Here is a 27,768-nt window from a genome sequence, read left to right as displayed (position 1 = left end):
CTCTCTCTCTCTCTCTCTCTCTCTCTCTCTCTCTCTCTCTCTTACACTCTGCAGCATTCAAACAAAAGTACTTTTTAATGAACACCCAGTGTACCAACACTGACAATCTTTGCATCTATTCTGAATTTTCTGCATGCATATAGGTTCTGTTGTTGAAATTTCTAGCTTTGATTTTGATTGCAGGTGAAGAAGAAATGGCATGAATTATGTTATTTCAAGAGTTAATGTTATGAGGAAATATAGCTGGTAAACTGCCTTTTCTTGAGAACTTTAATACCTTTGCTCTTAGGATTTTAAAAAGCAGGCTGCAGTATTTATGTCATCCAGTTAATACGTGCAGTGATGAAGGGTTTTGATATCATTGCTATAAAATTGTGTCATTTGTGTGTATTTGATTGGAATTTTCCATTCCAGGGCCTTGTTTAACAATATACTGCAGCTAAATTCAGTATCCATTCAGTGGTGAAGGAGTTAATGTTCTATCTGGAAGACCACAAGACAGATGAGAGCCATTTTCAGCTTGTCCTGTCCCTGCTGAAGCTCACTGAGTAGCACAGCATGGACTAGCGTGTTTCACACACACTCTCCCTGTCTGGGGAATGTACACATTGTCCTTCCAAAATCAAACTTATTAGCACATGTAGAAAAGGGTGACTGACTTTGGGGCAAAGCTGCACTCCAAGCAGTGCTCGTGCTGCTGCGGTTCAGAGATTCAGAGGGGTTGGAAGGCAATGCGAACATTTTTCTACAAATCCTTTTAAAGTTAGCTACCTCGTTGCAGTATTTGTTTGCCTTTGAAATATCGGGTGCTGGCATTGTCTTGGAATACGCCTTAGATGTAATCACGGTATTTTAAATTTGTATGTTTGTGAGTCTGAACTGTCTTACCAAAGAGACACCATTCGTCTTAGGTGGATATAAAACTAGGGTTACATCAGCAAAATGGAATATTTGTGAAGATTTAAATTCTTTTTTAAGTTGCATGTGCAACTTAAGCACAGATAACAAATGTGTTCGATTTATTGGGATTAGATTGGATTGCAGGCTCTGTCTTCTGTGTGTATCAAAATGCTTTTTAAATTGAAAATTCTTCTCTACCTGAAATTTAGGCAATGTCTTTTTCACATTACACTATGCAAATAGCAAAATGGTTGTAGGATGCTAAAGAGTAACTGAGTGAGGAGTGAGTATAGCCACCCAGAGGATTAACATATTTAAAATGAGATTAGACTTAATCAAGAGAATCCTAAAATCCATCCTGCCACCAGGGAGTATGTCCTTTGGGGAATGGTCATGGCTCACTGGTAGGATGCATACTTGATGCAAAAGGTCCCAGAATCAATTCTCCATCTCTCCAGGTAGGAACTGGAAAGGCTTCTCTTTGGAACCCTGGAGAACTGCAGCCAGTCACTGCAAACTCTAGTCATCTGGGTAGACCAGTGGTCGGACTGCACACAACGCTCCTTTCCTTTGAGGCTGGTGGCAGATTCAGCCTCTTGTTGGTACTAGGAAAGTTCCAGTGGATAACTGAAGAAAAAGTACTCAAGCTTCAAAGTATAGGTCACTGTGCCTGAATAGATTATCTTTGCCAGTTTCAGTTGTGCCATTTTTAAAAGGGATCCTCTCTAACATTCTAATAAAAAGGTGGGTTGCGAACAGAAATAATTTAGAACAATTATTTGGGTTTTATAAGGCATGAAGTAACATGTGTTCTTTGTTCTTTTGAAGTATAGAGGATACTTTTAATGTTGCTTTAGGATTGCATGGTAATTGGTTTCATCTCATCTTGCTGTAATATGACAACTCTCCATTGTATTTATTGTTCGCTACTCTGACAACCTTTTGATGAAGGATTTATTACTTAACACAATCATAAATAAGTAAACAGATTTAGGACAAATAGTGCCAGGATCCAGAGAACATTTTTAGATAGGCCCATGATGGCATGCCCTCATGAGAGTTTTAACATTTTACTTCAAACAGGACATTTAGTTCAAACATGTCACGTTACAAATTGCTCTTGGCTTCAGCTTCAGCTGCTAAACTTCAGAAGTAGTTTGTTTTACTGCATGATGAAACCTTAACATTAACCCAGTGTTGGAAAGCCTGTTCTTCAAAGTCAAAATTTGCAAATGATATTCTTCTATAAATACATTTCCATTTTCACACATAGGCTATAAACAGATCGTAATATTGCAGAAATCAACTTACCTGGCATTCAACATGTATGATTTAAAAAGCAGATGATGTGGACAAAGATGGCAGTATTGGGGCTAGAGCAGAAGCCATGAAGTTGGTGTAGCGTATTTTCTAGCTGAAATTCAAGTTGGGCCTGCCTCGGCACAAAATGCGCCTCCTTGAAAATGGAGGTTGAAATAGGATTCCTCCCAGCCACCTCAAAGACTATTTTTCTCTCTCTTTTCCACTCCCTCTCTCCGTACAGATGGCTGCATTGCAGAGTCCATTCTATGGTGACAAAATGAATTTGTATTCCTTGTGTAAAAAGATAGAACAGTGTGACTATCCACCTCTTCCATCGGATCACTACTCAGAAGAAGTAAGTAACTTCGCCTTCTGTTTGAAAGTAGAAGTATGAGAACAGATTCTGGTGGTGAATGATGCTTTTCATTTTTTTCTAACAAGCTTCCAGTCTGCATTTGCATCTGGGGCAGAATCCACATAGTGGAGTGCTTTTGCACAGCTTTCATGCAGTTTGGTGTAAATGTGCAAGGGGACTTTCCTGTAATTCCCTTGTCTGTACAAGGGCTCAGCAGTGTGCTAGGATGTATTCTCATCTCTGAACTTGATCCTGCAGGACGATGGTGTACTTGTGCAGTGTGGTTGTAGGTTCAAAGTGTGGAGATTAGTTTTTAAGGAGATTGTAATGTGATCCATAATACTTAGACTGTTTCTAGGCTGTTTTGCTGGTTACACCTTCTGTGTAAAAGAATAAAATGCAGACCACATATGAGAAAAATTACTGAAAAGCTAGTCAATTAATCATTAAATTAGTCTGGCTAAAGCGTGTTGAACAATAGGAATCTCTTATATTCACTTCTCTTATATTTTCTGAATGAATTTCCCTTATGGTGTTTTCATGGCAACTCATTTTCCTTCTGGTCACTTCCTGGAAGAGTGTGACTCTTCATCTGTCCACGAGTCTTCATTCCTGTATGCACAGATGATCAGGCTAGCTTTGCGTCAGGCTGCCATCAGGCATGAGAAGGCAGCCTGTGTTTCCATTCCATCTTTAGCACTTCCTTTCTGCTCAGTCGAGGAACATGAACTCAGAGCTTGGCCAGAAGGATGGGTGGGCAGGCCTCCTGTACTTCCCTCCCCTCCCCTCCCCTGTGTACACATGGAGAAAAGGGAACATAAGACCCATTGTTGAGAAAGGTAAGTCCTACATCAACATGCTACACCCTTGTGAGAAAGGATCATGCCCTAAGAAGCACAAGTTAAAAATATACCACAGTTCTGCTGTCCCCCTCAGTGACAGACATGTGCCATTGAACATTATTTTTTATTTAAATGTTGAGGATTGTTTAAAATACATATGGACTGAAAAACAATGATGTAAACACATTCTTATTAACTGATACAGAGTGGACCAAAAGAAATGGACCTGAGACACTGCATGGATGTTCCTATGTGTATAATTTTAACATGTATGTAAAATATTCTCTTAGGGTTTGAACAGAGTAAAATAATAGCAGTTACAGCCAACAAATGGGCTATATAAACTTATTCTAGAACAGTGCACATGAATTAAAGATTATGTCGAAATGTACATAAACGTCCTGTCTGAAATATCTTTTGTAAGTATTACAGCATTTGCAAGGCTTACAGAATGGGGAGTAACTTATAATTTGAAACCTTGAATCCTGTTGCTTTTCAAGATTGTGATTATTAATAAAAGATTGTGGTCCAGGAATTTTTGCTCTTTTTAAAGTTCTTTGTCATATACTGTGACAATTTGTACAGTTTTACCATAATGACAATTCAAATACAGATTTTTTTTCCTTTTAAGGGGATAAGAAAGAGTTTATGAGGTGGAGATGATGCTATGCATTAGGGCATGCAACATATCCTTAATGTAGTTTTCCCAATTAGCTCTGTGTGTGGGTTTTTTTTTCCAGTGGCCATTTTTAATTATTACATTTTTGCAGAATATAAATGTGGCACTTAATATAGGCAACTTCAGAACCGGAGGCCTAGAAATACAGTAGGGTGTGAACAATAATGCAAAATGATAGCAAGAATGTCAGGGGCCGTTCTTTGTTGTGTCATTCATGCTGTCTTCCTTTTTCCATGGAGCACATGAATATTTCACGTATCTGCATCCTCATCCTCTATTCTTCTTGACTAATTTTCAGACTGTCTGAATTTGCATTTCACATGGTAGCTGATTAGGAGATGCCGAGTGCAGCAGTGAAGCCTCAGCAGGCGGTTGCCATGGTGACCTTCAGCAGGATTTTAATGATGATACCACTAGTGGTTCGTTGAAGTCAGCCTGCCTGGAGGGCTACTTCACTGCAGCTAAGTGTGAAGTTGGATATATGGATTCTCAGCCAAGGGGCAAATATCAAAGTCCAGCCCCGATAGAAGGTCTTAGTACTGGGAAAGGGAAATAGAATCTACTTTTTTTATCAACTTAGTCTGCATAGTCTCCAATTTTGGAGGAGGGGTGCTGGGGATTCACAAGACAGATCATGTTGTATTTTTTCCTTGTTCAGAAACAGGGAGTTTTCCTTTCACATTCCTTGTTTTTAAAATCCTTTTGCTTGACAACAACTCGAAAGAGGAAATGGTGATACCTAATCTAAGTATGGAAGTAATTTCAAAACAAAAGTGAGTCTTTGCAGAAGAGATACTGTCACTTTGAACAGGTCATCACACCAAAATCTTGCCTTGCGTAAAGCCTCTTTGAAAGTGCAAGGATTTTTACCTTTTGTATTCTCTGCAATAACATAGTTTTAATTTTGGAAGTCATACACAGAATTAGAACTACAGAAGTGCATCTGTCAGACAGCAGGAGTTTTTCAAGGACTTCCCTAGAAAATTTAGGCTTCTAACCATTACCCAGGTTGAAAAGTGCGCTCATTTGAGTGGCTGAGTTCAGGGATCACTGAACAACGAAATCTATGTATATTTTTTATGTGAATAAATTTGACAAAGGAATAAAATCACCGCATCAGCTTCTGTCTACCCACAGACCATTAAAGCAAAGCAAAGAGGAACCTTTATAACAAGTTCTATTTTAATACACTTCTACTCAATTTGCTTTTTGATAATTGTGCTATAAATGGATTCTGTCTGAGCCGTTTGCAGCATTTGAAACAATTTATAGCAATGATTTGTGAGGTAGGTGTCAGGATACCTTCTTCATCCATTCGCCATTCCGTCGCTAACAATCCAGTTCACAGTGTGCTTATCAAGCACAGCATTCCTCACAAGGTCTCCACCCATTCTGTTCATTTACCCTGCTGTAATAGTGCTGCAGTTTCTTTTCTCTGAATCCCCTTCCCACTGGACAGTTCCATTGGCTCACCATGTTGCCAACTGCTGTTTATTCAGCTTTGAGCAGTTGAAATGTTTCTCACTCTTCCATAGCACCTCAGCACCTGAAGAATAGGAGGCTCTCATTTCAATATACTGAAGCTACCCAGTTGGTTTCAACAACTTCAACCCACATTCTTTCTGTGCGTGGTTTGTTTTTGCTACATTTATTTGATTTGGAAGGCAGACTGACAAAAGCAGCATTTTGCAGATCTATGTGTTCCATGTATTCCAATCTGAATACATTTTTTGTCCCTCTGCAAATCTGCCTTAACAGCATCAAAAGCTGGCTTTAACTTTGCAAATAAATGCACAGATACTGATCAAAAAATAGTATATGGATACATACTAGCTGTCAATGTCAACTCATTAATGATAATTCTATTAGCATGAGGTTATTTTTGGACTCCTTTACTTTTTAATTTTCCCATTAATTATGATACAGAAGAATTTTATGTGAAGAGAATGTTGCTGTCATTGTTTTCAATTCTTTATGCTTTTCCTATACCGTTATCGTTTTTGCTTTGTGTGGGGCTCTAATATTGTAGCTTTTAAAAATATTTTTGGTATTCTAAAGACAGAACACATGTCATTAATATACAGAGAAAAAAACAGACTTTGGCCTGGTTTAGAAGGGTCCTTCTTACTATCTTTGTGTGCCCAAAGGAAGGTCGCCTCACACAAATACCTCTAGATAACATCTCTCAAAAGCTGAAAATCCATGCAAATGTATAATCATGCAGACTCCTGATTTTCCCAATTCTCCTCCTTCAGGAATGGCAGAGGAATTTCACAGGCCAAGCCTCATGACTGTGCATAAAAGCTATATTAAAAGTATTTACCGTTTAGTAATGAGTCATACTTGTCCCAGATAGAAGTGAAACAAAATAATTTTTCAAGTATTGGAAAGATGGGACCATTTTCATGAGTTACCTGCTGGCTGAATGGCTGAATGTGGGCCTCTATCTTCTCCAACTGAGCAATATCTCATTTGAGATGAAGCAACCAGAACTGCACAAAGGATTGTACACTTAAGGCTGTTGTGTAGATTTGTGAGTGCACTGCAGTACTGGTCTGCAGGGTGTATATACACTTTTGGTATAGAGGTTACTTTTTTGGTGTTGGCAGCTCTGTCTTAGAACACAGATCTAAAACTATTGAGAACAAGTTTCTTGGAACCCTTTGCATTCAGTTTCCTTTCTACACTGGGATACTGTTCAGAACAAGTTTAGGCAAAATAGCCTTCTCCTCTGAGGCCCAGCAATATTCTAAACTAACAGAACTATCAGCCAGTGTGGTGTTGTGGTTAAGAGCACAAACTAGGACTCAGCTGATCTTTATTCTAGTCCCTGCTCAACCATGGAGCCAGCCGGAGCCATCTTTGGGCCAGTCACAGACTCTCAGCTCACAGGGTTGTTATTTTGGGGACAAGACTGAGAAGGTGGAGAATAATGGAAGCTACTTTGAGTTTGTTGTAAGAAAAAGAGTGATACATAATTAACAGATAAATAAATAAGACACAGTATTCAAAGTGTGGTTGTCTCATAGCTTTATAGAGAGGTGTTATAACATTGACAGTTTTATTTTCAGTTTCTTTCATAATTAGGCTAATGTAGAATCTTCACAGCAGCCCCATTGTTCTGATGTTTTCAAGGATCTGTCTACCGCAACCCCAAGATCACTTTCTTGGTCAGTCATTGTCAGCCCAAACTCCACCTACATAGAATGGTTTGCCTCTGTCTGCATCACTGTTCACTTGATTTCATTTCCCATGTTTTTTCATATGAATTGCATTTTCCATTTTAACTCCCCTTCTCCCAACCTCAGGAAAGCTCTCTCCCGTCTGTGTTTTTAGCTACCATAAATAATTAGTTGTCCTCAGCCAACTTGCCCACCTCATTTCTCAGCCCATTTACAAACAAGTTAAAAAGCACAGGACTGAATGGAAATACTTGGGGGATCCTATAGTTTACCTCCATTTATCTGCCTAGCCCAGCTTCTTTTGAGAGCAAGAGCAGTGGTGTTCTCTGGGATTACGACATGGAAGGAAATGTCCTTAAAGATTCATTGTGGGGAAGATCCACATGCCAGTGGTATAGCATGGGTGTTACACATGAAATCTCCAGTGAATTTAATTCTGGTGTGTCCAGTTTAAAAAAAGACCTTAGGTAACATAGCTGGCAGAGACCCTAGTTTTAAACCATGGAAGGCCTCTGGTGCTGCTTGGCACAGACAGTCCTGTGGTCAGCTCAGTGTGCGGCAGTTCCATACATGCATCTACTAAAAGTGAAAGCCGTAGTAGCAGCTTTTTATGAGTCAGATGTTAGATGGAGTGAATGCCCTCTTGCTCTGGAAGGAGCACTGCTGCTTTCTGCTTTAAATCCATGCTCTTCACCCAGAAGTTTCCAAACACTGGCTTCCCTGTGACAGAAATTTTTTTTGTCCCTTTTTTATGGCTTGAGGGACACTTCTCCCTCCCCACCCCCTTTTACTTGGAGACTGACAAGCCCGTTAAAGTAAAAACGGAATGTGTCCCGCTGCTCTCCACTACTAGGCTAAGCTCCAGGCAAAATACTGTCATTGTGCTAAGTTCACAGAGGAGGTTAAGGAGACTAAGCAGAGCTGAAGGAGCGGGCTGTTCAGGGATGCAACAAGAGCCTTCCCAGCACCAGCACAGGTACTGTCCCAGCCTGCCTCCTGTGGCATGTGCTGGTCATCCCCTACCTGACTGGAATATATTGCTTTCCCACCTGGAATACATTGTCATTCTGACAGCTCAGCTCAGCCTAATTCACGTTAGAATCCCCCAGGTCAGCCGAATGCACCTGGCAATCCTAGTTCCATGATAATAGCACACCTTCCTGACTTGGAAGAAGAGATTGCTGGCAACAGGCTGTTTCACCAAGAGGCTGCTGTGCTTGTGTATTCGCTTGTTTGTTTCCGGATTGTAGCAAGCACTTGGGCAACAGAGTGGGAGCTGCTGTTCTGTATTTGACGAAAGAGACAATGCTTTGGCTTCAGGGATGGTACTTTAAAAGATTTGCAGACGTTTCCACATGCACCACTCTCTTTCCCATAACTAAAGTTCTTGACATCTACCCAGAGCCTCCATTCCTTCCTTTTCCTTAAGAAGTTGTTCAGCTGTCAGTGTTGTGCTTTTTGTTTTTCTTCAAGCTCAGGTTAGATATTCAAAACAGGACCAAACCCTTGGTTCTTTTGCCTATCTTTCTACCATGTTCAGCTAAGACCAGTCATCTTGTTGTTTAGTTGCAAAGTCGTGTCCGACCCATCATGACCCCATGGACACCATTCCTCCAGGCTCTGCTGTCCTCCACCATCCCTCCGAGTCCACCCAAGCTCACACCCACTGCCCCAGTGACTCCATCTAGCCCAGTCATCTTGCTTAGGCTCATATCTTCATCTCTGTGCATATCTTGCAGATTCATCTCTTAACATCTTGCTTATTGGAAAATGTATACTTATTATTTTTAAAAAGGAATCGCCTGAAACTTTCCAATATGTCTGACAGTTTTTTGTTGCCTACAATCCTGATGAGTAATTTGTTTTTTTAAACAAAACTTTGTGTGTAGACATCTGTGCAGAACTACTATTGATCTCCTTGGGCTAGAATATCTGAAGAACCTGTCACAGCCCCATGCTTTGAGGTCATCAATTATGATTCTTCTTGTATGTATACTTTTGAGAACAATATGGCAGAGGGGTCAGGGGTAGGGGTGATACAATGGTACTCTTTACTAGCTTAGGTACTCCAAGCACCAAACCTAGAGTCCTTCCGAAGAGTCCTTAAAAACTTTCTTCAGTGGCCTCCTTCCAAGAGTTTATGGGCCTGCTTGATCGAAATTGCTTTGAAGAATTCCTGGTATTCCTGTTTGTTTGGCTGGTTTTAGTTCTGCTTTTTGGCTTGTATTACTAATCAATTTGCTAGTTGGATTTTATTTCATTATGGTTGATATTTTATGCACTTTGTAAGCTGCCATGAGAAAACTTTTAATATCTTGAATGTGGACAATAAGCACCCTTAAATACGTAAGTTTATAACCTACCCTTCCTCACAAAAAGCATAGAATGGTTACTAACCTATATAAAAATGACCTGGTTCAGATGATCAAGTAACCCATGGTAAGTGAGCCATGACCTGCTTGGGCATGTTTGCATCATGAATGGTTCCTACCTGCATTTTGCTCCAGAAACAATCCAAGCATGCCCTGTTCCTGGGTTGTCATCATGATCTCTGAATCTGGAGCCTTGTGTTATTTATGCATTAAATTAGCCCATCAATTACAGATACTGTAGATTGTTGTTGGTTAATTCTGGGCTGTTTAATTCATGAACAACCCACATTTTTGAGATTCACATGTAATGAAGTAACACAAGTGTAAAACTTCACTAGGTTAATGGAAAGTGGAAGTAAAAAGTGCACAGGAAGCAGCACAATTGTCTTTTCACTTGTCTGATACATTTTGTAGGGCGTTCACTCATAAGGTTGCCATACATCAGAAACAACCTGACAGGATATAACAGCTGGGGCCCAGTGAAACTAGTGTTACATTTCAAAATGTGGTATAGTATTTAACAGTCCTGGAGGACATCTAAGTTCTAGTTCCCACTCAGCCATGAAGCCCACTGAGTAATTTGGATCAGGCACTGCCTCTCAGTCTAACCTACCTCACAGGGTTGTTGTGGGTATAACATAGTGGGGAGGAGAACCTTGCAAGCTGTCTTGGGTTCTCTGCAAGAGGAAAAAAAGTGGAATGTAAATGTAATATAATAACCAAATGCATAATAATAAAGCAAAAAGTCAATAGCACTGTGGCTGGAATTATGCAAGAAGTATCACAGTATATAAATGCTGTAACTCAAGGAACACTGAAGAGCCAGAAGTTGTATGCATAATTGCTTTGTGCTCGTACTTTCCAGTATTGCCAATTAAAGATGTGAGTGAAGGGAGAGGACTTGAATCATGTTGCCTGCAAGTACATTTTTCCTTTCTGTATTGGTTCTAAACGTACTATTTTTATTTTTCTAGCTGCGACAGTTAGTTAACATGTGCATCAACCCGGATCCAGAGAAGCGACCAGACGTAACCTATGTTTATGATGTAGCAAAACGTATGCATGCACACACCGCCACCAGCTGAAAGACTTGGCAGCTTACAAAGAGAGAAACAACCTGGAAATGTTCCAATACTGCTGTTACACAAACACCTCCCACCTTTTCTTCTACTTGCCTGTTGCCTTAAGTTTAGTTACGTGCATGTGTTTAGTTACAATGCACGTGTTTAACAATTTCGTCACAGCTTATAACTTAGAACTACTTCCATTTTTTAAAAGGTTATTATAAATATGAAACTGTTCTAAAAATGACGAGCAGAATAAGAGAACTGACAACCAGACTGTCATAGGAAGATTGTAAATTGACAAAAAATGTTAGATTGAGAGCACAAAGTATTTAGCTGTACAATCAGATATGTGTTTGTATGCAAATATGGCTTTTGACTCCTACAAGCAAAACTAAGGAATCTCTTAGTTGTTTGTATTAATTTATGGAAGTGATGAATCAGCACAATGAGGGAATTTAGGCTTCATTAGTGAATTTATTGCTGCCTTTTCCCCTCCCTCCTGTAGAGGCAATTAATTAATAGGGATTTTTTAAATGAGTTATACAGTTTACAGTTTAGGTTGTCAGGATAAATACAGGGAAAAAACATTTTATGGGCTGCTCAACTTTAGCACAGCTGCAGAATGTGAAAACGTGGATTATGGAGGTTGGTTTTTTGCTTTTGTTTCTTTCAAAAATTGTCCAACACTGAACAAAATTCCTAGTGAGCAGTTTCATTTTATCCGTATATAGCATTTTAATCGCAACTACTAAACTTTGATTTCAAGGATTTCTATTATGTTGTGCCTTACTCCTTCAGCCTACTAGGTGAGTAGGAGAAAATTTATTTGCATAGTGCCTGAGATTATGTTGGATAATCCCCAAATTCTGTAGTTATCGAGCCTTGGCTGCCCAGGTATGATCAACCCCTCTTGATTTCAGTAGCTGCGTGGTAAGCACATGAAAGTGATGCGCCAGGTATAGTGCTTAACTTGGGCTGCATTGTGCCCTCTTGTTTCAGTATAAAGGTAAATTGAATTGGAGCACATGACATGTCTCTAAAAGAGGTGGATTTAAAAGCACTTCTTCGTACACTGTGATGCCCAATGAGAACTACTGACTGCAGCATCTTTTACACCCCTGCAAAACATTGACACAAATTTGTTCTGGCTGCATAACATTCAACCACGTGGCAATAGGCAATCCTTGTGGCAGCTGGGCATTGACATAAGTCGTCTGGTACAATTGAGACATCTGCTGCCTGAAAGGCAGCTTAATTGTGGTGCAGTCGCTCTTAGCTTTTTGATATCCCAAAGTGAAATTCTTACATGTGGATGGGCTAGAAAGAATTCTTAAGATAAAATAGACAATCGTTACATTGTAATTCAGTTTGTTAATGCACATAGAGGTCCAGTCACTTAACATTTGGAAGGCTGTAATGTCGAAGAGTCAGAATGGCCTGATGGACCATGAGAACTGGGATATCTGTGTCATGTGTTAATGCTATTTGCAGAGAGGTAACTAATGAGAAACCTGCCAGTATTTCTTTGTAAATAGGAATCCTTACAGTTTTGTCCAATTCACTTAAAAATCTTTAGTGATCGCTTCTTCACTTGTACTCAGTGGTATCAAACTATGCAAAATAAGCAATATGTATATAACTGCATCGCTGCTAATGTTGCCTTGCACACACCGACAGCCATAGGATTTAAGACAGTAAGCTGCAATCCTCTGGGCTCCCAAGGTCAACAGGGAGGTTACCTTGGAGTCTTAGCTTCAAGACGCTCCAGTCCTGGAGCTGGGACTCCAAAGGCCAGTGCCTCCCGCCCCCAGCTGCCGCTCCAAAGTCACAGTTGGGTCTTGGAGGTAGAAATGGAGTGTGCCTGTAGGAGGGGAGGCAGCTGGGGCTGTGAACTACTGGCTCCTGCTGGCATCCTAGCCTCCTTCCTTTCCCCTCTGCAGCTGAGTCCAGCCATCTGGATACGATGCCTGCTGTGAGCACAGGGCACAGGTGGATGCCACCAGGTTTGGGGGCTTGCAGGCGCTGTGAGTGCAGCCTATAGGACTGTGGCTTGAGGAACGTTCCTCACAGCTGGCATGGAAAGAAGCTCGTCAGCAACTCTCCAGGGCTGAGAAGGCAGCCTTGAAGACGGGTTGAGGAAGGTGTTGCGGAGACAGAAGGGAGGGGGGACTGAAGTAGTCCGGATGCAAGATACCCTAACACCCGTCCAGTCTCTGTCTCCTTCTGAGATGCCTTAGTAGATGGGCGAAGCTGCAGGATTGGAGGCAAAGATCACTTCCACTACTTCTCTCACCAGATGCCTGCAAGCCTCCAAGGTCAGATTGCATTATAGCAGGAGCGTTGTTTGCTGTGCTTACAACCCGACCTATTGAATGTTTAGCTGGAAGCAAGTTCCACTGAATTTTATGGGACTTACTCCCATATAAGTGGCGTGAATTGCACCTTGAGGGAAAACTGCTTCTGAAAATAATAGTGTTACCAGTAATTATGAAGTTGATAAGCCAACACCTGCCAAACAAAAATTGTCTGGTGTTGATAATGGGTGTTACATTGAATGAAAGTTGATTACATAGGTAAGCACAAGAATGTTACAGATATTTCATACAGATGCCATTGGCATTAGAAATATCAGGAAAGTGTAGAAATCAAGAAATTCGAGATTGGTACGGATGCTCCAAAGGCACTCTGTCATGGCATAGCCATGGAAATACATGATAATGAAGACAGCCCTGCCAGATCAATTGAGCATCTCGCTTATTATGCTCTTCCCAGGACTCAGGGAAATATGGCTAATACAGAGGTCCCATGCCGCATATTACAGCTATGAAAGCAAAGGGCCGACCCAGAAGTCACTAGTTTCTTCTATCCCACTTGGCTAACACTCAAAGGACAAGCTGACCCGTGCAGGGCTGGCAGTGCAGAAGCTTCCAGTGCTGGCAATAACTGGTCCCTCCCTAGGAGGAAGCTCTACTGCATGCATCCCGAGTGCGGTGGGAGGACAGTCAGACCTGTGATATAGAACTAGCTCAGACTCGCACATCAGCTTCCCCTCCCTCTGTATGGCATTTGATGGGGATTTCAGCAGGTCCCCTTATGCACTGTATTCCATGAAGTGAGAAGGCCAGGGAGTTCCATCAGCTGCTGCTTTTGCTACAAAAGCTCAAGCTTGTTGCATATATAATATATATATATGGGTTTTAATGGCAGTTATCCCCACTTTGGGGTTGCTGGGGTAGCAGGTAGCCACTTCACCATATCCAGTCCTTTTGTTCTTACTCAAGTGAAGGACAGTGGAAGGGTGGGGAAAAAGGGACCGGAAGAGGCAGAGTCCCAGTGAGTCTTGGGTTGAGGGGTAACCACAAGGAATCTGCTCCACTCATATTGTGCTCCCAGCTCAATTCTAATAAAAAGTCGGACTGTTCTTCCTGTGAAGAGTCAGTGGAACATTCTTTTCGACTGCTACATCACCCAGGGCTAAATTTCCAACTGAATACTTTTATATCACAATTAATATTTAATGGGTGCCTAAAGTTTTTTTTTCCAGCACGAGTGGAAAATATTATTCTAGACTTCGCATGTGTAGATGTTGCTGTTAACATTTCATGTATTTATTTTAACAAAACTGTAATTTGCATTAAGAATGCATATTCTTTGAAATGAATGTATTAGTAACCAAAACATGCATAACTTTTCCACAGCCTTATGCAAGGCACTGTACACAAGGATTGTAATCTGTGTTTGGAAATCTATGTTGTATGATAGCTTAATGTAAATAAAGAACACAAAAATAAATATATTGTAAAATACTATGTGTTAATGTCTGCTTTTCCTATCCCCCAAGTATTCCTTGCTAGAATGCTTTGTGTGATAAGAGAGAGCTGTAAATTAAACCATTTATTGGAACTTTTTAGGAAATGGATTTGCCTTCAACACAATAGGAGATTCCAGCAACACACATATCTAACTATTTTAACTGTCCATTCATAGACACCCTCTAAGATGATTGCTTCTAAATGCTAGACATTACTACCATATCCTCTACATAGCATCAGTTCAGTGGAGCAATCATCCTTTCCAGATGTTTACAGATGACTTCTTTCTCAGTGGTTTGTAATCATAGAGGCTTTGCATGGCATACATATGCAGGTTTCCCTACATTCAGACCTTCAACAGGGCCTACCTAGAACCATAGATGTAAAGCACTCTTTAAAAAATGGGCATTTCACACATTTGTCAGACATCTTTTGCTATGTTGTACACACAACTGAGTGACTCATCTCCCCGCCCACCTCCACCACTCCTGGAAAAGTGCAAAACTCCCTGCTGCAGTGTGAGTGTCTTTCACACATCCCACAGCCTGGGAGCCCATCCAACACTTGGCATGCAACCAGTTGTGATATTCATTAAATGTGCATGCCACAGGTCCTGAACATCCCGACTGCATCCTTGTTCCTGTTTCAGGAGCGCCTTTGTCCTTATATCCCACTAAAGTCTTCTAGGGATAACCCTCTGAAGCTTGTCTTTGTACAGATAATCTCAACTAACCAGAGGACTTTCTCAGTGGTTGTGCCTAAGTTATGGATAGCCTTCCTAGGGGAGAGAGGTCAGATATCTGGATTGCTACCTTTAAAACATCCTATCTCCTGATGAGCTCCCAGACCAGTTTTATTTAATATACTTGTTTTTAGTTGAAATTTTAACTTACTGGTTTTAATCTCTCATAATTTGCCCAGATACTATGGGAATAGGGTAATACATAAAAATATAAATAAAAATAGATTTCTTTTTTAAGCTACTGCTCTTTTTGTCATCACTAATACAATTATGTAACATTTCTTCAGTACCAACAGGTACAGCAAGTGAAGCCCCAAAGCATTATGGTCATTACATCTTGCATTTGGGCATAGAAACATAGAAACAGAGCAAGTCAGAAGGGGTCTCCTGGGCCATCTAGTCTGACCCCTGGTTCCAGCCAGCTCTGCTTATGACATGCCTACCATGTGCATGTCCAGCCTATTCTTGAACACCCAATAGGGCTTCAACCACCTCCCGTGGAAGCCCATTCCATGCCTTAGGGGTCCTAAATGTCAGGAAGTTCTTCCTGGCACCCAAATTGAGCCTTGGTTCCCTGAACTTTGCTCCACTGGGAAGCGTCCTGCCCTTCCCTGCAGGGGAAAACAGGTCTCTGCCCACCTCATGCACCTATATGTTGCCAACAGATCCCCTTGTCGTCTCCTCCAGGCTGAAGAGACCCAGTTCCTTCAGTCTCACCTCATACCCCATCCCCTGCAAACCGGTCACCAACCTTGTGGCCCTATGCTGCACTGACTCTAACCTGGCTATATCCTTCCTGTAACGAGGGGCCCAAAACTGAACAGGAAGAAGGAGGAAGCAGAGATCAAGAATGGAGAGCTGTGTGAGGTGTTCTGCAACCGTGACAAGGGAGGGCATGCTTGTGTTTTTCCTCTCTCCATGTGTCCATCTGCTGTTCATTACCAATATCTTGCTTCTCCAACTCTCCTTCCTTGCATCAAGTACTTTCTTTCTTCTTAGCCCCTGCCACAGGCCAATTTATTAGGACAGAGTGGGCTTACTATTTTCAGATTTTTCCTTAAAATATTTCCTTAAAATCATTATTTCCATCAGAAAAGCAGTCATTGAAAAAAATCTAATAAAACACTGGTCCCTGCTTTGCTACTGTGGCCTAAACTTATATACACCTCCCTACCTAGCCCTGTGATGTGCTTACAGTGGGAAAAAGATTCAGAGAGCCAATTTTCTTGCTACACAATTGCCAGTTTTTGCTACACAATTGTCCACTTTGGGATCAGTATATGACTAATTTTTAGTCCATGATGGACTAAAACTAAAATAAGAACATAAAACTGCACTTTGCTAGATCAGATCAGCTTCCATCTACCCCAGTACCTCTGTCTTCCAACAGCAACTATTCTATACTCTCTGGGAAGCCTGCAGGTACAGCTTGTTAGAAATACCTGTCAGCTGCCACCATACACAAAACACTTGGAGGACCCCAATATAGAAAACTGGACCTAATGATAGAAAAGCCTTATTATTGCAGACAACATGGCTCCACAAAGCTCTCCCCTCGGCATTTTTGCAAAATGCACACATGCTGGCATCTTTTTTATTTTCACACGGAATATGTTCTTCATGGATTTGTAATTATTTCTTTGTTTATGTACATAGCTCTACATACCCTTATTAGCTGGAATCCCTTCATTCCCTGTCTTTCAGATCAACTGGCAGTTCTCGGATTACTGTCTTTGTGAGCACCCCAATCCAGTGTCTTCCCTTTTACATTTTTGTCATCCCTGACAATGTGCCTTCAATTTCTTTTTCCTTCCAGGAGCGACAGTCTTAACATGGTCTTTGATTCTTCCCTCTTCTGGAGTCAACATAGGAATGATCCTCCTGGTATCCGTTTTTGTCAAACTTCAACCATGTCAACAGCTTCTTGTTACTTCTAGTAGCTTCCTCCACACATTCTCTTGCTTCCTTTTCCTTCAGGATCTTCATTTCTACAGGATAATAAGCTAATGCTTGCAATGTGTCAGGCTTAGTATCTTAAACAAAAAAAGAATATCAGTGGTCAATCATAACAGTTCCCAGTGGTGTGAAAAAGTCCCAAACCCATCCAGCTCAGTCCTGTCAGATGACTTGATCAAGAAACTGAACAACCTGGAGAAATCATGGTAGCACCATCACATGCTCGATATACACTGTTAACTGAGGAAACACTTCATACATCTGATAATGTGGATTGCAGTCCATTGAGTGGCATTTAGCTTCAGTTGCAGGAGTATATTGTCATTGGAATTAGGCATATACAAATTATTTTTATTTGTTCATTTCATGATTATAACCATTTCTGTTCCTAAAGGTCTTGTTTGTTCAGATACTTGTTGGTTTACATATTCTCAGTTCTTCCATTCAGTGTTGCTCATTAATATTTCCTTTTCTTTCACCCTTTGTAGTTACAAGGTGTGGTGGCAGCAGCAAAACTGCCTTTGGCCCCTGCTGGCAGCCATTCTTTCCCCCAGAATACTCTAGACATTGAGTTGTTCCAGGGCATTCTGGGAAAAAAGGGCAACTGCCTTTAAACACACATGCATATACACCCACACACACCGACAGCCGCACGTTTCTCCTCCGCCTTTGAAATTAGCAGACACATAATTTTGATCACAAAATTGCGAACTGCTTACACTGAAAAGGAAAGGAAACAAACTACGGCAGGGCTGTATTTCACTGTCCTCCTTGTGACCTGAGAGTTTCTCCCTAAACATACAAGAGTCTGAAGGCCAATTGTCTTGTACACACAATGCAGTATGTTCATAAATCTCCTCAATGGAAAAAAAATGAAGCAATTATTTGGACTTGCAGGCCGTTGCTATTGGTATTGGTGTTAAGTTGCAGCTGTTAGCAGGCCTATGACACCAGTTCAGGCTTCATTAAATAGAGTCCTGCTGGTAGATACTATTGATCCACCAGCCAGCACAGGTGTAGTCCAGCACAGCATGCCCTGCCCCTACCGCGCTTTACTTCTCCCTTGGGATCACCAATCGGAAGAATTGACCCGCTTGCCTGGAGTGTTGAGAAGCCGACATGCAGTTTGATTTCAATTGTCAGTCTGACCGCTAACCCTGTAAATCAAATCCCAACCATATGAGGATTGCAGCCTTTCCTGCTCTTTGTTACAGATGCCCCAAACACAGCCCGATATAATTAATAGCATCGGCCTTACTGATGTAAATAAGCTTGCTGTTGGCCCACTACTGTCCTCAGCTGTGCCTCCGCCATCATAAGAATAAGAAGCACTCCAGATTTGTATCTTGCTCTAAAGGGAGGGCATTGGATAAATGTCTTACTTTGTCTTACATTTAGGGCTTGAAAAATACCACTAATTAAAATGTTAGAAGGAAAGCAAAGCACAGCCATTTCTAAAGACTGTTGTTGTTACATGTTGTCAAGTCATCTCTGACTAATGGAAACCCCATGAATGAAAGCCCTCCAAAATGTCCAGTCCATGACAGTCCTGTGTTTGTTTCCTAGCAGTCCGGGTACTTGCAAAGCTTTCTTGCAAAGCTTTCTTCCAGCATTCTGAAGACTGGTGCTTCTCACTATCATTGTCCATCTACAGACATCTTCCCCAAACCTGTGCCCTTCCAATTCTTTTGGACTTCAGCTCCCATCAATACCAGTTGCTATGGCCAGTGTCCAAGAATTATGAAAGGCATGGCCCAAAGCATCAGGAAGGCTGATTGAAAATCTGAAGTAAATCCCATAGACTCCATGGGACTTACTTCTAGGGAAGTCTGCATAAGATTTCAGACTTGGTCTTTCCAACAGTGGTCAGTCAATAGATCTGAAAGGTGTCAAGCCACCCGCATGCTTTGTCCTCATGGACAAACATAGGGGCTTCTGTCATAGCTAATAGTTACTGATGAAGCAATTATGGCATTGGCTAGAAGCATTGAGAAACTGCTTTGGACACTTGAGGTTGCTTATGCTGGTGCTACATCGGTGCCATAGATGGAGCAGCAGTGTTGGATACTGCTCAATGAGACCCACACACATTCTCCTCCAACTCCATTCGGGAAAGTGCAAGATTCAGCGTGATTGTCCTAAAACCCCAGTGAACTGACATGTTTAAATTCAGAACAAATCTAATTTACTGCCTCCTCTGACAGTGCAATTGTACAATTACTTAAAATTATTTCAGTGTGTGTGTGTTAATTCTTACGTCCTATAGGAAAGTATCAGTTTAAAATGCTTAGGCTTTTCAGGATGGCAGTAAAATTAATTGCATTTTTCAGAGACTGTGATTATTGTCTTTTATATTCACTATTATTTAATGTCCTACCAAAGTCAAAATGCAGTATTTCATTCTCGACACTTAATCCATGAAAGAGTCCTTGGAGATCCATTATTCCTTGAAAACATTCTGTGTGCATGATAGGATGACTGTCCCTTGCAGAAGGCAAATTGGGATCATTTTTGCTTTGCTACAGGACATAAAAAAGAAACACACAGTTGTGCCTCATTTTAAAATGTGCTTAAAATAATTGTCTCAGAAATGAAAAATGTGCACAGCTAAATGGCTGGGATGCAAAGAGGTTCTGTGTGAAAGCTTGAACACTTCAGCATATCACAGCCCTGTACTGATTTTCTGTTCCAGCTGGAACATCTCATGTTGTGTTGAATGCTGCTGTGAAGAGTTCCTTCATCTTCAGGAGCTGCTCTTTACTGCTGGGGCTGGTGGGAGGACTGTGTGGTTCTTTGGCTCCACAGCTACATGTCCGTTAGCTTGATTTTGTATCCTTGTTATCCTGCAAGCCTAGGGCTGAAGGTCTTCAAGCAGATCAGTTGGTGATGCTTTAGTTCTGGATTTCCTGCACGGAGGACAAGGTTGGACTAGATGGTCCACAAAACCCCTCCAACTCATTGATAATAACAAGATAGTATATAGTTGCCCAGATTATATGTTTGCATGCTGTTGAAGAATTACAACAGGACTCCAAGCATGGATTGGCTATCACTATAATATTGCACTTGGCTGTCACAATCCTTGCTGATCTACTGCAAATCCTGCAGCAGACTACCAATAGTTCCCATATCTCCTTTATACTATATCAACTCGCCATAAACTTATATTGACTCTGCACCATGTTCAATTCTCATTGTTTCTCCCTCTCAAAGAATCCAAGGCATTCCCAGGAATTTGGTGCAGGTGCTGAAAAATCCCTGTTGGAGATTCCTATTTCCATTTCCAAATCATAGTTAAAGGAATTTATTGTGGAGAGAGAATTACATAGACTTGTTTATATTTGGTGTACATTCTGTTTCCAATATCTATTTCCCCTCCTACTACACAATGCAGAAAGTCAATCTAGAGTCTAGTTCACATTTGACATCTGGTGCTTGCAACACATTCATATGGGATTCCACATTTATTTAGAATGCACTTCCTTGTTACATGTATATCCCACTTTTTCTTCCAAGTCATCCAGGGTGGCGTAAATTGTCCTCCTCTCCTAACTTCACTACAAGCCTGTGAGGCAGGTTGGGCTAAGACGAGAGTCCTGAAATCACCCAGTGAGCTTTATGGTTGAGTGGTGACTTGGGCTTAGGTCACCCCAGATAATGCTATGTTTAATCTAACTGTTTTAACTGTTAATACTATTTATTTATTTTATTCTTTGGCCAGGGTGACTTATTTTATATTGTTAACTTGTTTAATATTTTTATTGTATAAAATTTTAATTGATATATTTGTGAGCTGCCCCGAGGCTTCGGCAAATGGGGCAGCATAGAAATTTTCTAAATAAATAAATAAATAAATAAATAATCTAGACTGCTAACATGAATCTGGACTGACTCATGTGGCATTTGCAAGCTAGAGCAAGATAAACGTTGTCCAGGGACATTTTTTTCTACCTGCTCAGTGTAACATTTAAACTAGTCATCAAGGTGGTCAAATAAGATGGTATATTAATGTGTCAGCATCTCTACTATTAATTTGGGTACAGTCAGTTTAGATCCCAACACTAGATTCAAGCTGTTCAAATTAATGTTTTTTATGTACACCTCTTCGAATGGATCAATATGGATTTCCCCCAACTGGCCATTATGCTATCCAACCATTCATTTGGCTTTAAAGGCCCATTTCCCTCTAATTATATCTATCCTAAATAATTATGTCACTTGCAAATTGTTCACCCTCTGTTTCCACATCATTAATGAGTATATTAAACAACACCATCTGTTCAGATTGTCCTTTTCCTAATTATAACTTAAAGTACAGGATTAAGGAATCCCCTACATAGCCAGTACTAGTAAAGACTCCCTAAGCACACACTTATTTCCTGTAGCAGTCAGTTAAGAGTTTGAATTGCTGCACAGACTGAAGTGAACTTTTAATTTCACCCGTCTTGTTTCTATTTAGGAAGGTCTTTCTCTTCCCCCAGCCTGCCTGCCTCAGTATCAGTAGCCGTAAAACTAAATTGATTACAGATCTAATTTAGCCAGCAGTAGTCCCAAGTCCAGACAGCTTTAAGAGGTGAGAATTACTCAAATAGACCCTTAATGAATCTGGAAGATCCAACTTTGATCTACTGACTTTGTTTCTTTAGATAATATAACATTTTGTGGTAGCCTAAACTCAGAATATATACTTTACTGCTATGTTCAAAGTCACTGCTATTCTTTCTCATAAAAGCTGACTGGTACCCAATCCTATTCATTAAAATGGGGGGTCTGCACCCTTTTCTCAAGGTGACTGCATGTGGTGGTAGGTTAGGGGACACATGGTGGGTGTGGCCAGACCAAGTGGTGGGTGGGGCCACAGTTCCTGCTCTCACACACCCATGTTTGCATAGCCTTTCCCCCATCCACTCTTTCAGACACTCTAGCCCACCAAACTCCATGGTTTCCCACCAAATTATGTTATTCTTGGTGGGCTACAGCTATTTTTAGGCCCCAACATGGGGAAAAAAGATGGGGGCAAGAATGGTATGGAGAAGATTGGAATTGGGCCCTTGGAGGATGCGGGGTGGAAGTGGGGGAGGTTTTACCTGAATGCTGCATGAGGACTATGACCTTCTGTAGCAGAGTGAAATGAAGCTTGGTTCCCAGTATAGGGATCTTAACTGCACCTTGTTATCCGGCTTACAAAACCTGTGCTCTGCTCCTACACTTTGGCCATCCCTGATACAAAGTTCCGATCAAATACTGGAAGAGAAAAACATTCCTCACAGCCACGCTTAATCAGAACGGAGGAACTGCCTTAGACAGAATAGGACTATTGGTGCTTTAAGCTCTGCTCTGTATACAGTGAGTGATGGTATCTTTGCCAAGCCTTAGAAGAGAGCCTCGTTAGCACTTGCTGCCTAACATTAATTGAAGGAACTGTGGCTTGAACCATGCCTCACTGTAGATGCAATTATAGACAAGGATGGGGAGAAAATAGTTCAGTTCACTTTTTTAATGCAAACTTAACTAATTTGCACTTCCCAAGTCCTTGTGTGGACCAAAATACTGTTCTAGTTTGAGATTTACACTTTTCCAAGCTTTACAATGCATTTTGCCAATTAAAAAAAAAAAAAAAGTATACCAACTCTATTAGAAGGAAAGTGCACACCATAATAAAAAATAAAAAGCAACATATCTCATGTATCAACTTACACAAATATTGTTGCAAAAATGCCTATATTAGACAAAATTTCATACAAAATATGTATATAAGGTAAAAATTGCATGAAAATGGAAAACTGAAATTGCATATGAATGTTGCGTACAAATTGTATGCAGACTTTAAACAAAGAATTTGCAAACTGGTGCAGAAACAGGATGAAATTGACTTGAGATTGACAAAATGAGAAACTGAATAAAACCGAAATTGAGGGATTCCTCCATATGCATATATGGGCAATGCACTAATGACTATATCTATTGGACAGAAGATAATCTTACTTACCATGTGTCTATTCAATACAGCTTCTACCTTCAACTGGACATGTAAGTAGTCTGATTGGAGATGAATTGTGGAAGATCATCTTCTCAAAGTAAGGTACATTCTGAAAATGGAAATGTCCATTCCTTTCCAAATTTACAAAAACCAAATGTACTGATGACTTATTTTTATATCACTCCTTTTTACCAAGGAACTGGAGGCACCTGTTGGGAAAATTTGGATAAATCCTGTCTGAAAAGCATTACTCCTCTGTGCCTTTGCATTGTGGGATCAAATCCTGTCTTCCTTCTCAAAACCAAGCTGTCACTGTTTAAAATGGCATCCCCCCCCCTCCTTTCTCTCACCTTTAGCTGTAGGCTACAGCAGACAGGACATTTTAGCTCAAATATACATAGTAAATAGTCATTGTTGGAATTCAGTTTACAATAATCTTTTGATAGCCCAGAGGGCTTCATGTGCCCTGATCATGCAGAATGTTTAGAGTCTGAGATAGGGGTCTGAGCTTATCATGAATAGTTTCTAGTAGTTTGAATTTGCATGTCTGAGCAGACCTGGAGATGGGTTCAAGTTACTCAACTAAAGTGTCAATACAGACAATTAGAAATATGAGGTTTCGGCAAGGGGCGGCATAGAAATGTTATCATCATCATCATCATCATCTCTTTGTTACAGTGTGATTGACTGACATTTCTTTATCTGTTCTGTATGTGATGACCTCAGAATCTTATTGTAATCTCTGCATTCTGTCATCAATTGCCCTGTACCCGTGTCCCTATAAATGCCCTGTAATAGTATTGAAGCTTTGCAGCAGAGTTCATCTCTGCCTGCCCGGTAATGCATGCATTATCGTGAGTGTACCGCGGGAACCTTGGGGGTAAAACAATAAAGCCTCAGATGGTCTAGACGCTTGGTCTTTCCCACAAACCTGAGTTTTATTCCCTCTTCTCAAATTGAGATTCCGGGATTCTGACACACCATATATACCTCCCTCTTGATTTCAGTCCTCACCATATTCCTGTGATGTAGGTTAGGCTAAGAAATGGTCATCCAATGAACTTGTTAGCTGAATGTAAATTTTCTATACCATACAGGTATCCTCAACCTTTCTACTACACTAGTCTGGAAGAAACTTGAAAAACAGCATTATGTTCAAGACATTCCATGTACAAGGTGTTTGGGACAGAACCAAATGATACAAGAAAAATACAGCTGCCACCAGCAACTCCATCTTACCCTTGATGATAATATACAGAGAAACAAAATGCCTGATGGTTGCCATCAATACCCTTTAACTTCTTTCTTTGCCAGTAGCAGACAATGAGGAGGAATGTGGGCTGGGAAAATTAGGACTTGATGTGATACCCTGTGCTTTACTTTTCTAAACCAGACTTCCCTAACCTGATGTTTTGACTACAGGGAGTAGTCTACAGATTTTATTAATCTCTGACTACAGATGTTATTAATCTCTGACTACAGATTTTATTAATCTCTGACTACAGATTTTATTAATCTCTGACCATTGACCATGGTGGTTGGGGTGTACTCCTAAACAAGAGTATAAACTAAGCTCAAAAGGAATACTTCAGGTTTAGATGAACACAATTTCCTGTACTCTCAAAAGCTGGCAAACTGTATCTCATCTTCACAATGGCTTGTTGAAGCAAGCCAACTTCAGACTTCAGTTTTTGAAACTAGGTTGTTTCCATAAATCGTAGCAAGGATTAATCACAGTTTAGGATGTGGTTAATCTAAAATAGAACTGGATATTCTGATCTCTTTCTTGTAGCCATGTTGGAAGGGGAGTGGGGAAGCTGACTGTAGTCTGTCCTGGTAACACTAAACCATAGTTCATTGGTACTGGTGAATGGGGCTAGAGTTTTTTTAAAAATCCCGACAACCCTATGGCAGCCTTAAAATCTGCTTCTGTAGGCCTATTGTCCAAGTACAGCTCTGAACTCTTCCTGTTAAGCAAAACAACATTTTTAATAACTTTGCAAGTGATAAAACTAATTAGCAGATGCTGAATTCTAGCACAGCTTCCCATTTGGGATGGATGTGGCCCTCCTGTTTGAACAACTGCCTTCTCCTTTCCTCTCTCATGTACATCCCCATCTAAACTCAGCCATTTCCCAAGTCAATGCTATTTATCAAACAAAAAAATCTACCCTCTCAACTTGTGCAAGAGGGGATTATAACAGCTTTCTAGGGTGGGAAACTGCAAATCACCCAGAGCATGCTAATTAAGGAAATGCCCGGAAGGGTTGCAAACATCCTAGGGGTGTGGGGAAAAGCCTCATAATACTGTAGTTAGCAATGGCAAACACGTGCAACTCATCAGGAAACAAAGTCTCCAATAACTGCCTTTGACATATTGAGATTCAGCTAATAGCAAACCTTTCAGAGTGCCCTTATCAGACAATCTCATCCTGGTCATTGTTATTACACTTTTCTTATTTTACCCTGATGCTCCTTTCAAGCTCTTACATGGTTCAGCTTGACTTGTGAGATAGGAATTCAAAGCATATAGGAGGTCATTTCCTTCCATGCCTTACTAATCAGCTCTGGCAGTGGGTTTTTGTGCTCACTAAGAACTTCACAACATTAGTGGGATTAGTAGACCACTAGGACCCACAGAAAGTGGGGAGTAAAGTCAGGGAAGCAAATGCAGAACAACATCTTTTCCTCTGCTCCCCCACCACAGATTGATTGCATTAGATACTTCTGGCCAACACCTATGCCCCATTTTTCATCTGTATCCCAGAAGGATTATTCCAGAAATTCACCTTAGCTTCTGCAAGAATAAGTCTTTGATACTGTAATAGCTTTTTTAAAAAGTTCCCCTTTGATGTCAAGGGCTATGAGAAACCTGTTCTTTTGATTAAGAACCGCTTAACCCATTGAAAAAATCCTAACAATGGATAAAAAGAGAGGAAAACGATTGTCAATTGTGCTTTGCTAGACAAGATCGGTGTAAGAGACATGCATGTATGCCTATGTGGGGCATTTCCATCTAGCAGAATAATATTTTTAAAACATTTGATCCTGAATGAACAGCACCTGTTCCTGTTATATTGCTTCCTCCCATGCAGATGTGTTGCTAAAGGGACTGAAGTCTGTTTCCCTTTCCCATAAGGCTGAAATCCTAAACTAAAATGGTAGAAAACCACCATGGCTTGTCTTATCGTCTGAACCCGGACAGTATTTGGAGGAGTGGCCACACAGTGTGTCCTTCTACCGCAACTGTGAGCTTAGCTCATGGTTAGTCTCATAACATGAATTTCAGACTTACTGTACATGGATCTGGCTCTGGGCTGCTCTGGTGGCCAGAACCAGAACAAGCACCACCATACCCACAGGATCAGCTTCAGGCCCTGCTGGAGCTCACAGTCCTCTGATGAGCACCAGCTGGCAGCCCTGGGGAAAGAGCTGTGTAAGAGCAAGCTCTTCCCTCCAGAGCTGTATGCCTTAGTGGCACAGGTCTGTCTGTTTGCTATTGTGCCTGGCCTTACCCTAACCTTTGCCTGACCTTTATCCTGTCTTGCTGTCCCATCTCAGCAACGCAGGTCTTCTTGCCTGCTGTGGTGTGGTTTGGCTATTGCTCCTTGCTTGACTCTTGCTGCATCTGGACCCTGCTGTGGATCCTGCCTTGTCATATCCTGCAGTGCTGTGCCTTGCCCTGCTGTTTCACCTCAGCAATGGGGGGTCTTCCTTTTAGCTGTGATTCATGCATCTTGCCTTGTTGTGTTGCCTCAGCATTGCAGGTTTGCCTGCTAGCTGTGGTTCAGCTCCTGCATCTTGCCTGACCCTTGCCAGGTATCCTGCCCCATGGTACCTGTACCTCTGTTTGTTCTCCTGGTTCATGACCTTGTCCTGAACCATGACTATGACTTGGGCTTGTCATGTGTTTGGACTTTGGGGATGCTCTCTCACCTCAAGTTCTATTGCCTGGTCCCAGGGCCTCTGTCTTGTCTCCTGCCACCCAAGACTTGATCTGAGCCTTGACAATGAATGTTGGGGGTGGGGGGGGGTGGCAAAACTGAATCAGTCCCAGTGAAGCAAAGAGGTTGGCTGCCCTTTCAGTTTGATTGAGTCACACATGTATATGTTTTTATTCATTCATACAGCAAAGAATTCAGATCAGTCAATCCTAAAGGAAATCAACCTTGACTGTTGTTTAGAAGGCCAGATACTGAAGATGAAGCTCAAATAGTTTGGCCATCTCATGAGAAGGAAGGATTGGAAAAGACCTTCAAGCTGGGAACAAATGAAGGCAAAAGGAGAAGGGGACAGCAGAGGTTGAGATGGTTGGATGGGGTCACTGGGTGTTGGGTTGTGTGGACTCTGGGGGATGGTGGAGGAGAGGAGAACCTGGAGGAATGTTGTCCATGGGGTTGTGAAGACTTGGGCAACTGAACAAAAACACATTTACAGAAAAAAAGGCCTTGCTTTTTTAAAATATAGAAGTTGAAGAACTGTCATTAGCATTACATGATGGAAAGTTTGGTTGACCACCCCAAAGGTGACTTCGCTCTGTATCCAGAGGGAACTTGACATGTTGGTATGTTGTAGGGGA

At 41.1% G+C, this 27,768-nt stretch overlaps 1 protein-coding gene across 2 annotated transcripts in view; it reads left to right on the top strand.

Moving 5' to 3' along the window:
- The window catches only part of NEK7 (NIMA related kinase 7), a 74,581-nt gene extending 60,076 nt beyond the window's left edge, over nucleotides 1-14,505 (top strand). For both annotated transcript variants that reach the window (XM_044432386.1, XM_044432387.1), the window contains exons 9-10: nucleotides 2,444-2,557; nucleotides 10,607-14,505. In XM_044432386.1, the coding sequence (XP_044288321.1) occupies nucleotides 2,444-2,557; nucleotides 10,607-10,717 (225 nt within the window). In that variant the 3' untranslated portion in view covers nucleotides 10,718-14,505. The remainder of the gene's footprint in view (nucleotides 1-2,443; nucleotides 2,558-10,606) is intronic.
- Nucleotides 14,506-27,768: the final 13,263 nt, after the last annotated feature.

The sequence above is a fragment of the Varanus komodoensis genome, unplaced genomic scaffold, assembly GCF_004798865.1.
Source record: "Varanus komodoensis strain SLA01 unplaced genomic scaffold, ASM479886v1 scaffold24, whole genome shotgun sequence".
NCBI classification, from domain to species: domain Eukaryota; kingdom Metazoa; phylum Chordata; class Lepidosauria; order Squamata; family Varanidae; genus Varanus; species Varanus komodoensis.
This window is presented reverse-complemented; position numbering and strand designations above follow the sequence as displayed.